General features: G+C 42.8%; 1 protein-coding gene across 1 annotated transcript in view; it reads right to left on the reverse strand.

The window, feature by feature from the left end:
• Positions 1–4,890, reverse strand: part of VWA3A (von Willebrand factor A domain containing 3A) — a 56,516-nt gene extending 51,626 nt beyond the window's left edge. Inside the window, exons 1-3 of the mRNA XM_063101123.1 lie at positions 4,824–4,890; positions 761–839; positions 296–419 (exon numbers count right to left, since the gene is read on the reverse strand). Of these exons, the coding sequence (XP_062957193.1) occupies positions 296–419; positions 761–839; positions 4,824–4,890 (270 nt within the window). The remainder of the gene's footprint in view (positions 1–295; positions 420–760; positions 840–4,823) is intronic.
• Positions 4,891–12,766: the final 7,876 nt, after the last annotated feature.

Genomic DNA, 12,766 nt, shown 5'->3' on the forward strand with positions numbered 1-12,766 from the left:
CAAGAAGGGGAATTTTAGAGCTAAATCCGTGAGACTTCAGGCTTTAATAACATGATCAGAGTCTTCATATGCACCTGAATATTTAATAACGTGGCAAGTAGGCTACAAAATTTCTATAAGCAACATAAAGATTCTTCAGTCATTTTTAAAGGCAAGGATTAGAGATGAATGTTTAATCTTTTTTTCAGTCCTGGGATCCTATGCAGAGGAAGAACTGCTCAGATCTCAACACATTCTGCATTCTCTGACTACGATTTGTAAGCATGCTACTCAGATACAGAGCAGTAGTTTTTACCAGTAAGTCCTGTGTCTGGTTAACGTGTGTAACCAGCAATCCATTGTCTGGATCTTGGCCAAGTTCGTTCATATCCTTCTGGTTCAATTGCTTCTCTGGATCTCTGTCAGTGTTTCTCCGCATGCTGCAAAACATAGTGTGGTTTGATCAATACCCCCGCCCTGGGCTTCCACGTCACACTGCCAGCGCCTCCTCTCTTTTCCCTATCCCTAAAAGGAGTCCAGAAACATTTTTATTTCTGTTTGTTAACTGAGAAGGGTCCCTGTAGAATCCTGATAAAATGTGGACTCCAGGTTGAGGAGACATTTTATTTTATTTTTCTGGTAGATAACTGAAACCCGCAGGTAGACATAAGATGATACCGTGACCATTTACCCAGTGTCACTTCAAGGCGTCTTTCCCCCTCAACTCCCATGAGCTTCCATGTTGCTATTTTCATTTGCAAAATCAGAGAATCATGCTTACCAATGATTTTCCAGAACCTTATTATCTTGACCATGGAAGACTTGACTAGTTTGTGTAGCCATTATAAAAACACCCAACACTTATTTTCCTAAGGAGAAAAATAATACCAGAAAAGAGGACAAATGCAGGATGTAGAAGACAGCTTTGGGGTGTATCTATGTTCTGCTCAACTCTTTAATTCATTCATTCAGTAAATACTTACTGAACACCTGCTAGGTATTGCGATTGTGCTTGGTGCTGAGGATACAACAGTGAACAAGGTAACAAGGATTTCTCAACCTAGGCGCTTTTGACACTTTGGACAGGATAATTCTGTGTCCTGGGGGCTGTCCTGTATGTTGTAGGTTATTTAGCAGCATCTCTGGCCTCCACCTTACATGTCAGTAGCAGCCCTCCCATCCCCCACCCGCCCCTGTTGTTACAACCAGAAATGTGTCCAGGTGTTGCCAGATGTCTCCTGGGGGCAACACAGTCCCCAGTGAAGAACCATTGAAAGAGACATTGTCCTTGTTCTCGCAGAGCTTTCATTCTAGAGGGGAAGACTGATGTTAAAAAAATTAAAGTACTTACAAATTGTGGAAAGTGCTAGTGGGGAAGCAAACTGGATGACAAGATGGAAAGTAACCAGGAAAGGGATCTACTTGGCATAGGCAGGGAGGTCAGGAAGGGTATCTTCTGAGCCTAGACCTTCCTGAAGGATGAAAAGGAGGTGGCCATGTTACAAGTGTGGGGAAGGCTGGATGACTCAGAGGGGACAGCAAATGTCGAGACCCTCAGGTGGGAAAGAGCTTGGCTTCTCCAAGGAATAGACAGAAGACTGGCCATTATAGGGGTTTCTGGAAGGGGGGAGGGGAGAGGAAACAATGTTGAGATGAGGTTGAGAAGTGTGTCTACATTACAGGGGTGAGTCCCTACAGCCTATCAGTCACAGCTTACTGACCTGGTGACTGACAAGTATCCAAGAGGGATCAATCCGATTCTCTCCCTGGGAAATGGGAATTAAGAGCCGTGGGGCCACCATGGACACTCAGAAGCAGAAAAAGACTGTCTTCAGAGGAATGCAGAGCATGGCCTGTCCCCGCGTGGTTTCCGTGGGCTGCTCCCTCCTGAACTCCCCTGCTCTCTCTGCCTGCTCCTTTCCCATCTCCTTTGCAGGCTTGTCCTCCGCCCCCCAGCACTGTGAGCTGCTGCACCTTCAGGCTAAACAGAGTGCACACTGTTCTCTTCTCACTGCAGCTCCCTCCCGAGGCACTCTCACCCATGCCCACAGCTTCAACTACCCTCTGTTCGTCAAAGACTCCCCCTCCTACATCACTCTGACTCCAGACCTATGTATTCACTGATGATAGATGTTTCCACCTGGAGCACCTGAAGCGCAGTGTGTCCAAGACTGAACTCATGACATCCCCTACAAACTGATCCTCCTTTTCTTTGCTGGCTTAGAGAACCACCATCTATCTACTTGTGTGGGTCAACACCTAGGAATTATTCTTGGCACTCATTCCTCATATCCAATCCATCACCTAATCTTGTTAATTTTGCCTCTTCCAATCTCTCCACTTACATCTGTCTTGGCTGACATTTCTCTAGTCCAGACCACTGTCATCTCTGCCGTAGACACCTGCAGTGGACCCTAACTGGTCTCCGCACATCCCCTCAGTCCAGCCACCCAATCTGTTCTCCTTACTAAGCCAGAGTAATCTTTTAAAAACACAAATCCAGTGTTACACACCCCTCTTCTCCCTCCTGCTTGAAACTGTCCAAGTCTCCCCCTTATTTCTAGATGAAGAGTAAGACCCTGAAGATGCATTTGAGGCCTCACGTGGCCCGCTGCTGCCCGCCCACCTCTATATTTCCTGCTTCGCCACTGCCCTGCCCTTCTGTGTTCCACCAGGGCCCCCTCTCTCTTCAGCTCCTGGAATGCTACACAGTTCCTTTAAGCACAGGGCCCTTCATGGGCTGCCGTCTTTGCTCTAGAACATTCTTCTCCCATCCCCCCACACTACTCATCCTTGACACTCCAGTTCAGGTGTCACATCCTTCAGGAATCTTCTCCAGCCTCCTGTTCTATTTCAGGTTCCTTTGTTTTACATAGACTTTCTTAGAACTGTGCTCCTTTCTTTTAGAACACTTAGCTTAATTTGGAACGATACATTCATTAGTGTGATTTTTAAAAATTGGTGTATCTCTCCCGTTACACTGTGAGCTTCGTGAGAGCAGGGACTGGCAGACCCTCAATAAATATTTTGAGGAGAGGAGGTGAAAGGAAAGAAGAAGGTTGAGAAACTGCCCTGGTTCTTGCATCTCTATTTACCCCAGCATTTGTGAGCACTGACTTCACTTTCTGCTCTTGGGTTTCATGAGAACCCCTGTTTTGTATAATTCCCTACCTTTTTGCTTAAGATAGCTCATTTAGGTTTCTGTTACTTGCAACCAAAAAAATACCAGCTAAGACACAGCAAGTGAGAAACTCTGAATAAAATTGCAGCTTAAACATTTAGAATGTGTGTCCTTATGAAATCATTAAATTAAATAGCTTAGTGATGGTTCAGGAGCTTGCTTTTCTCTTTTGGGTCTAATATTTTATTTAGAGGTTACTTTATTTTCTGGGAAGCACCAGAATAATGTGGCAATGTCTTAAAAACAACACTCAAAAAACCTGGCTTTGCTTTAGTAAGCTTTCCTGGGAGACGCTGGTGGCAGGGGTGGTTGGAAGAGAAATGCCTTATGAACACTGGTCACCCAGTGGCTCAGTTCCCTCTTTTCAGAGAGAGATTAACAGCTCTGAAGTTAGTTTTGAGGCCTGCATGGCTGGATTCTGGGGTTACATGTAGGCCAGTGGAGGAGAAGTTGAACTGCATAAAACTAACAGCACAATGTGCTGTGCTAAAAAGAGCTCTAGACCCGAGTTTCTTCACCTGCAGAATGGAGTGGGGACAATAGCAACTGCCCTGCCATCAAGAGGCTCAATTCCGTTGTCAAGAGGCTCCAATGCAATTGAAAATGTACATGCGCTTTGTAAGACATGAAGTACTGGCGAAATGTAGAACACCAGAAGCCACGTGCTGCATCTTCAGCATATGACATGTAAGCAAAGCAATCGTTCATTCCGTGAACATTCGTCACGTGCCTACTGGGTGCCAGAGAGCTGGTGCTGGGGAGATAGGGATGGACCCGACACAGCCCTCACCCTTGGGCCTTTTCACAAATGAAACCTTATTAGAGAGGTCTTCTTTGAGGATCCTTCTCAAATCGTACCCTCCCCCCTGCTTTATGCTTCTCCATCTGAAGTTCTATGTGTTCACTTCCCAGGCACCCCTCACCTCCCCACATAAATACACTAGAAGTGAGGCCCATGTGGACAAGGACTTAGCAGTATTCGCTGCTAGAACCCTTTTGCATAAAACAGTACCTAGAACGTAGTAGCTGCTCAGAAAACATTTGTTGAATAAATGCACTAAGGGCAGGTCCAGAGTTTAGCAAAGGTGAGCCACGTCACCCTCGGGGGACAGTTGGGAGAGAGGAAGAGAACATGCAAATCGGGCCAAGGCAGACATGTTTCGGTCAACAAAACGCCTAGAAGAAAACCTTCAGCTATCTTCTCAGTTTTTTAACAGCTGGATCCAGGACTGTCCTAAATATTTACCCAGGAAAAAGCCATCCCAGGTTTTGTATTATCAACTGCAGAATCACCTCTAGTCTTGCCCCCATCTGTTGCATTCCTGTCCACGTTGCCAGGCGATTTTCCCACATGCAGAGCTTTTCCTACCGCTGCCTGTTTAGAACCCCGCCTTGGCTCCCAGGGCCCCAGGGTCATCAAGCTGGACCTTCTTCGCAAGGCTTACCACTACTCCTCAGGCTCCATCCTGGCTGAGCCCTGTACCTCATCTCTCATCCTTCTCTGCTCACTGGCAGCCCTACTTACACACACTCACCTTTGCTTCAGCTGTTCTTACTTCTAGGGACGCCCTTCGCCCCCTTTGTCTGATAAGAAAACTCAGGAAGTCTTTCCTGAAGCCCATTTGCTGCCCCCAAGCCCCCATGGAGGAAACTACCCCCTCACCGTCTCCTTTTGAGCCGTCATGGTCTGTCTCCCTGACCAGCTCCATGATTTCCTTGTCTACTGTCATACCCCCAGCACCTAGTACAATGCCTGCCATGTAGGAAGCAGATGCTTAAAACCCCAGGCTCCCTACATCTCACACTCAGTCCAGTGCTTTAGCATTTGGGCCTCCCCGCCCCACCTCTTACCACCCCTGTCAACCCTTAAGACACTCGCCCTACCTGCACTTCTTATTTCTCCATCTTTGGGAGAAGTTGCCCCTGGTACCCCAGGGCACTGCTTCTCCTGGTTCCTGCTTCTAGCCTCTCCAAGCTCCTTCAAGCCACTCGACAGCACAGCTTGCCCTGCGGGAAGTGTTAGCTGGTCTCCGAGGTAACAGACTGCGCCACTGCCGCTTGGGGCAGGGAGAGGGGAAAGCTTCCTTTCCCCAGGGAAGAAGTTACTACTGTGTTGTGGATAACAAACTCTCCCAGGTCACTCTGCTTTTCTCCACCCTTACAAAAGCCTAGAAGCAGGATTTGGACCTCTTTTCCATTTTTAGAACTTCTGGATCAGCAGAGAACTATGGTTTAGACCAGTAGAGCCCTGGTGCTTGCTGCCTTTCTGTGGCAGAACTGAAAAAAGACACCAGAGGATGTGCGACTTGTATGAAGGGCAGTAACCTTTTCTTCCTCCTTAGATTCCCCAGGGTCTCCTAAACACACTCCCTGGGAGAAGTCTGACAGTCCTTTCCCCGACCAGGTCCAGCCCCACCCAAATCCGGCTAATACAGCAGCAAGCTCAATGATCCCTTGGCATCAGAAGAGATCATTTACTACAGGGTTCCTAGAGCCAGGCGTCCATCAGAATCACCTGGCTTGTTTGCTAAGGAAACATTTCTATGTTCCCATCCAGGAGATTGAGTCAGAACTGTGGTAAAGTGTGGGAATGTGAGCTTTTAACAATGGCCCCAGATGATTATGATGTAACCAGTCCTTGGCCCACAGCAGTGGACCTCTCCAACCCCTTCTCTAATAGAGGTCAAGAGAGATGAAGTGACATATCCAACACCGACCAGCTTGGAAGCAGCTAAAGCATCTGCACTTAGTTTTTCTTACCCATTTCTCAAATCAGTCTTCTCTTTCTGAACCTTTAGTTTTATAAGTTAGAACCTGCGCTGCTTGTGGTAATCATCATGTAGTAGAGAGCCCCTTCAGATTTTGGCCCCAGCAGTGACCCCTATAGGCCAGGTCAGAAACAACCAAATTGCTCAAACTAGAAAATGCTTATCGACCACCAGTCACTTGGGGCGGAATAGTCGTGGGCTGAGAGTATCGTGTGAATTCAGGGCATTTGGCATTTGCCCAACATCAACAGGACAGGAAAGGAGGGAAATCAGAAACAGGTAAGGAAGTGACAAGAGGCTACGAGCAACCAAAGGCTACTCTGGTGAGGCTCTGGTGCCCACCTGGATGGAAATCCCAGTGCAAGGAGCTGGCTAGCTTTGAGACACAATTTTTTGAGACATGGGAGTCTACCTCACAACTTCCTTTTCTCCCTGGATACACAGGTTTTCAGCATTTTACAAGTAATAAAAACCCACACTGAAAACTCTGTTACCGCTTTCTTCTACTTGGGCTTACATGACACATGTATTCTGGAATTGTGCCAGATGGATGAAGTAGAATAAGATTTTCAGGCTGTACGGCCAGTCAAGAGGAAAGCTATGTGTGGGCCCCATGTAAGGCATCTGAGAGTATAGCATGAATTTCTCTTTCTCTTACCTTAGTTTCTTGGGACCTGATCAGGGAAAACTCACCTCTGGTCTTTTATTGTAGGTCCTCGAACCTGGTGCCATTACCAAGGAGTATGGTGGGATATGCTTTTTAGATATTAACTTGTTCCTTGTTTATTTCTTTCCTCGATTTCAAACCAGAGCAGGTGCTTTCTTGTTAGGTTGAGAAGTAGTAGCCTGAAGTCGACAGTTTTTTTTTTTTTTGTAAAAGCCTAAGCTGACTAAAATGTTAAAATGACATGCCAAAGCAGGGGAGGTGGGGAATGTGTTTAATGTCAAGAAGCAAGTGGGTGGGAGTGTATCAAGATTCTTCAGTTAAAAGAGACAAAAACCTGACTCACACTGGCTTAAGGAAGAAAGTGCATTTATTTGCTCAAATCACAGAAAAATCCAGGGATGGTTCTGGCTTCATTCATGGCTTGCTCCAAAGGCTAAAATGATGTTAGCAGAACTCTTTCCATTTCTCAGCTTCCTTTCTTCTTTATGGCTTCTTAGGCAGGCTCTTCATGTGTAGCTGGCAAACCTGGACTCCTGCAGTAACAAACTTTTCCCCCCTACAATTTAGCAACCCTAAAGGAAGAACACTTCTTTTCCAGGAGTTCCAGCAGTCTCAGGCTTGGCTTAGTCACATGTGGGGGGGCTCAATCCTGACCCAATCACTATGACTTTGATTGGCCAATCCTGGCTTCTGTGTCCAGCTCTGGAGCCAGAAGGTGCATTCAATGCCATGAAACTACATGGCCTGGGTAGGAAGGGGGTTTTCCAGAAGAAAAAGATACATACATACACACACACACGCACACACGCACACATATACACACACATATATATATATTAACGAAAGAAGGGGACTCAGGTACTAAGCCAAGGGGAGAGGATATCCTCCCAGACAAATAGAGTTCAAGAAATCAGAGATGTGAAAATCAGAGGGAGTAGAGAGACCTGATGAGTGTTCGGTAGTAACACCTTGGTGAGATGGCCAGATCTAAGAGTAAACGGGTCCTTGGTGCACCCAGGGAGAGTCCACTGGCATAGGAATTCCCAGCTCACCACAGTTTATCATGCCTCAAGTGATAAACATACTACTGATAAACTTTTATCACTAATTTGTTTATCATTAGTATGTTTATCATATAGTATCACTCACACTATACTACTCAGCCTGGGACTACTGATGTCTCAGCAGTAATGTGCAGACACATGACAAACAACTAGAGGGGCTTTCCTAATGTTTAAGCCATGGGCCTCTATACAACCTAGGGTACCCTAATAACCAATACATTTTCTACCAACATGGTAGAAGGGATCTAGTTGATTTTTTTTTTTAAAGATGACTGGTAAGGGGATCTTGACCCTTAACTTGGTGTTGTCAGCACCACGCTTTCCCAAGTGAGCCAGGGCTGGCCCTGGGATCTAGTTGATTTTTAAGTGTTATGGAAGAGGGTGAGGAGTAGCCTGTTTGGGAAAATTTCTCTGGGTGCTCAAATCCTGAAAGAGCCCTGGTAAAAATCAATGGGTTGACCTTATCAAGTTTTGCCAAACAAGGAAGGTAACACTCTGAAATACCACTAAACAATGATTACAAAGAGAAAGCCTGACAATGAAAGGGGAACAACAGAAGATTAAATACAAACAACTTAATAAGTACAAGGTTTTTCTTACATTTGTTTTTTCTTTCAACAAAGTAGGTAATATTCACAAGTTGTTTCTAAATAGGGACTGCCTTTTATGGTTGTTTGCATTCCACATCCAAAAGACGCAAATCATAGGTTTAGCTGCTCATGTTTCAACCAAGGAATCATGCAACCGGGACAAGCTATTTTTACTTCCTTTGGATTAGCCAAATTGGAAATGTGGGACAGCAGAAGGAGTCCTAGATCTGAAGTCAGGGAACCAAGATTTAAAACCCAGATTCACCTATTAGTAGTTATAGAACCTTGGATAAGTTCTTCACCCTTTTGATCCTTAGTTTTCTAGTCTATAAAGTACCACGTCTTACTTCACAGGACGAGTATTAAGATGTCATATGGAAAAGCATGTAACACATAAATTTAATGTTAGTTTCTTTCTCTAAATTTATTGAATGCCACTATTACTTAACTACCATACTTCTGAAAATAGGAATTGCCTTACAAGAGAAGTCAATATGCTTCAGTTATTTGGGAAGTTTTTGTTCTTTAAGGCAGTATTTGTAATAGCAAAAACCTAGAAACAATCGAAATGTACACAAAAATAGGAATTCCCATCAAGATATATATGTATATCTCTCTCAAAAGTATAGGAACTTTAAATTCCCTATACCTGTTTTTTGGTTTGTTTTTTAAAAATTTTACAAACCATGTTATTGTAAAAAGAAAACCCTTTGTCTCAGTTTAGAGTCACGATAACTTCCTTCTCCACAACATCACTTAGGACAAGAAAACCTGAATGCAGAAATGAGGTAAAGTACCACAGTGATGAGAGTGAGGAAGGGTGGGATTGCAACAAGTATGTCCATTTTGCTACTTACTAAATACATTAGTAAAATATGTAGAAGATGAGTTGGTTGAAAGCTTTCCTGGATATGTGGATTAACTTTTTTCACCCTAGAGGAATTTACTATGGAAAATGAATTTTCTTTGGTTCTTCAACTGCATTTGTATTTACCACAAAGAACAAAGCAATGGAAAAGAATGAGAGTTTCAACTGTTTTACTTAAGAAAATATCTGAATTGTCTTACACAACTAATATTAAATATTTAAACATGAGAAAGAGTGCGAGTCAGGACACAGTATTCTCCCGACTTTCCCTGACAGATAAATGGGGATTGACTTAATAGTGAACAAATACATTAGCAATATTTACTAAAGTGCCATAAAATGGCCAGTTGGGGATAACTGCATCTAAAATGAGATCAAATCCTTGAGTCTGTTCCTTTTAGCAGAAATATTTAAAACCACCTTGGCTGGACCAAGTCTTTGCAAAACATACTTAATGTATGGTTTCACGACAGCAGGGAACCCACAGGCTTGAAGAAGCAGCCTGCAGGGAACTCTCAGGATCAACAGGGTGCTTGCACCATGCTGGTGCTCTTCATACGAGTCTAAGTATCAACAGCACTAGAGCACTGTGAGTTCAGTAGTGAAGGATCTTGAGCCCATGAAACTAGCATATTACACAGCCAAATGCTTACCAATGAAGTAACCACATTACAGAGGCACACTTATAGAGGCGATTTAGGCAAGCCTCTGCCTTCAGAAAGAATTCCACTGAAACAGTCCTGGCAGATAGGTGACTGGGTCTTTCGAAACTTCAGGGAATAATGCTTCATAACTTCCCTTTATAACCTAGCCCCAAATTTAATTTTCACAATTCAGTCCAATGCGTACAGCATTGAGCCAGGTCTCTGGGGAATATGAGAAAGACGTAGTCCTTGCTTACTAGAATCTATAATTGAGTTATAGAGAAGTGTCTATTAATGAAAATAGCAGTAACTAACATTTGAATGCTTACTATGTACCAGGCATTTTATCTCATTTAAACCAACAACAACCCTATAAGGTAGGTACTATTATCAGCCCATTCTACAGATGAAAAAATCAAGGCTCACAAAGGTTAAGTGATTTACTAAGGGTCACACACAACTGTGGAACTGAGATTTGAATCCAGGCAGTCTACTCACCTATAGTGAATTGTTACAGAGGTATAAGCAAGAGAGACATAAAGCACAACAGATTAGATACATTTCAAATATGGGAGGGATTAGGGAAAACCACCAGGAAGAGCTAATAGAGGCAGGCCAAGGTAGGGAGCAGGTTGTAGTGAGAGAATGGAGAACAGGCTGATTGTCAGTAAAAAGTGAAAAGAGAGTGGTGGGAAATAAGACTGAAGAGACAGCCTGGAGCCAGATCACAAAGTGTTTAAAAAGTGAATAAGGAAATGATATGCTTTCTTTTGTATTAAGAATATTTTGGCAGAATTGATTTGGGTGGATTGAAGTGGATGGAGATCAGGAGAAGAAAGACTAGTTCAGATGGCTACAGAGTATGAATGTCTGTCCTAGGACCAAGGCCTATTTGTCAAAGACGTTCCTTCCTTCTATTGAGTGCTCTGCTGAAACCTAGTTGCATGACTCTTGGAAATTCAATAAACCTGAGGCCTCGATTTCTTCATCTGGAAAACAGAAACACTGTACACGCTCTTTTAGATTTCATCCAGCTGTGAAATGTTATGAGTCTCATGAAAAATCTCTTCTTGAAATTTAATCTTGGGTGGTCTTAGTGTGTGACTGGAACTGGGGCTGATTTGTAAAAACCTTGAATGTGCTTGAAAATATCATCCCAGTGTTTTCTTCTCCTGGGAAAAAAACAAAAACTCTATAAAATAATACACAGTTATGCTTTCTATCTTTAAAACCATTTATAACTAACTACCTTTTTGCTGCTGGGTAATTGTGACCCAGAAGAGTTGACTTTGCATAAGAGGAACCCAGCATACTCTAATCTTGGTGTTTCTCCTATAATCTTCTCATAGTGACTAGAATATAGAGTTGATGGAAGATTAAGGCAAAATAAAGTATTTTTGAATGTATGTTATTGTTTTTAAAGCCATTCTGTTGCCTTTTCCTAAAGTATTACCAAAGAGAAGGAAAAAGTGTTCCCCCTGCCCCTTAGAAGTTCAGTATGAGTCTACTATTACAATTTCCAATTGACCTATTAGCTAACATTTACAGAAAAGAACCCATCGAATACCTCTCATCTGTGTTATAAATCAGATAGTGTCATAAAATTAGCATGAAGATGGGGTGACCAAGTCATACTAGTTTGCCTGGATCTTCCCTAGTGGAAGTACCACCTAGCAGGAAACCCCTGAGTCTCAGGCAAACCAGGATGGTTGGTCACCCTTGAAGATACCCTTAAGTCTCAGAACCCAAAAACATCTAAATCTTACTGTCTTAACCTCCTAACTCTCTGTGATGCTCTTGAAAAGGCCATATAAAGAAGAAATAGCAGCAAAGAGTAAATATTTTATTATTAGTTATTATTAGGCTGGGCTAATCCTGAGAGCTACAGTAAAGCTCTGATGGAACACAAGGATGTCTAAAGACTAAGGGCCTCTATACTTCTCCTTCAACCCATATTTTAAGATCTTACAAGCTAAGACCCTTTGGCCTGCAGTAAAGCAGGAACAGAAGACTGAAGCAAAGATGGACTTAAGTCTATGTGCAAGGAAGAAAGAAAAGAAAGATAGCCGGCCTTGGGGGCGCTGGTTCAATTTCTCTCCTAGCTCATGGAAACAAGAGGCAGAAAAAGAGCCACTGTGTATGTGGTCTTTTATTGCTGAGTGACTCTTCTTATTGGTAAACATGGCCCCAGGCATCTCTTCCCTAGGGGTAAGCTAGGAGTGGCAGTGGAAGGAGGGGGGACCCCCATCTGCACACAATGCTAACAGCAAAACCAATCCAAGTGTCACTGTGTGAATGTGAAACCTCTATAAGAAATCAAATTTTAACATCAAAGCTTATTTCAAAGTAACAGAAGCCTTTTCAGTTTCTTTAGTAGACAATTTATTTTGATAAACTTGCTCAATAACAAAAATACAAGTGAAGAAAATTATGTTCATTTATACAGTTATATTAACAATTTGTTTTGAAACTATTAATTGAAAAATGTTATAACCAATTAGAAAACAACTCTTAGTGTGGGATAATATACAGACCTTGATCACAAACTTTAAAATCTCTTGAGGTGATACAACTAAAAGTCCTGTGTAGGGAATCCAGTCCACACAGGCCACTTTTTCCCTTCATATACTGTTATTCTTCAAAAGCTTTCTGAAAGACAGCTTACTGTTTTGAGCTGTGAATGTAAATCTAATTTTCTAAAGAAGATCAAAGTGGGTTGATAAAATAATTACTACAGTCAGAGTAACTTGTGGCTAGTAGTCTTTTAATAAAGACATAATAAATGCAACATGTTCTTCTCAGGAAGCCCACAATGCAAAATAATAGCTAACAGTAAATCCAAAGTTAGTAAATCCAATACATTTTCAGGGCCTTTCCTCTAAATTAATAGATTGTTTGTCACCAGGACTATTTATTATTTCACTTAAGAGATTAAACAGTGAATTCACAGAACATCAAATTGGGATACAAAAGCTTTAGGCAAAAGGGTAAAAACCAATAAAGGG

This window comes from Cynocephalus volans, chromosome 6 (assembly GCF_027409185.1).
Source record: "Cynocephalus volans isolate mCynVol1 chromosome 6, mCynVol1.pri, whole genome shotgun sequence".
Classification (NCBI taxonomy): Eukaryota; Metazoa; Chordata; class Mammalia; order Dermoptera; family Cynocephalidae; genus Cynocephalus; species Cynocephalus volans.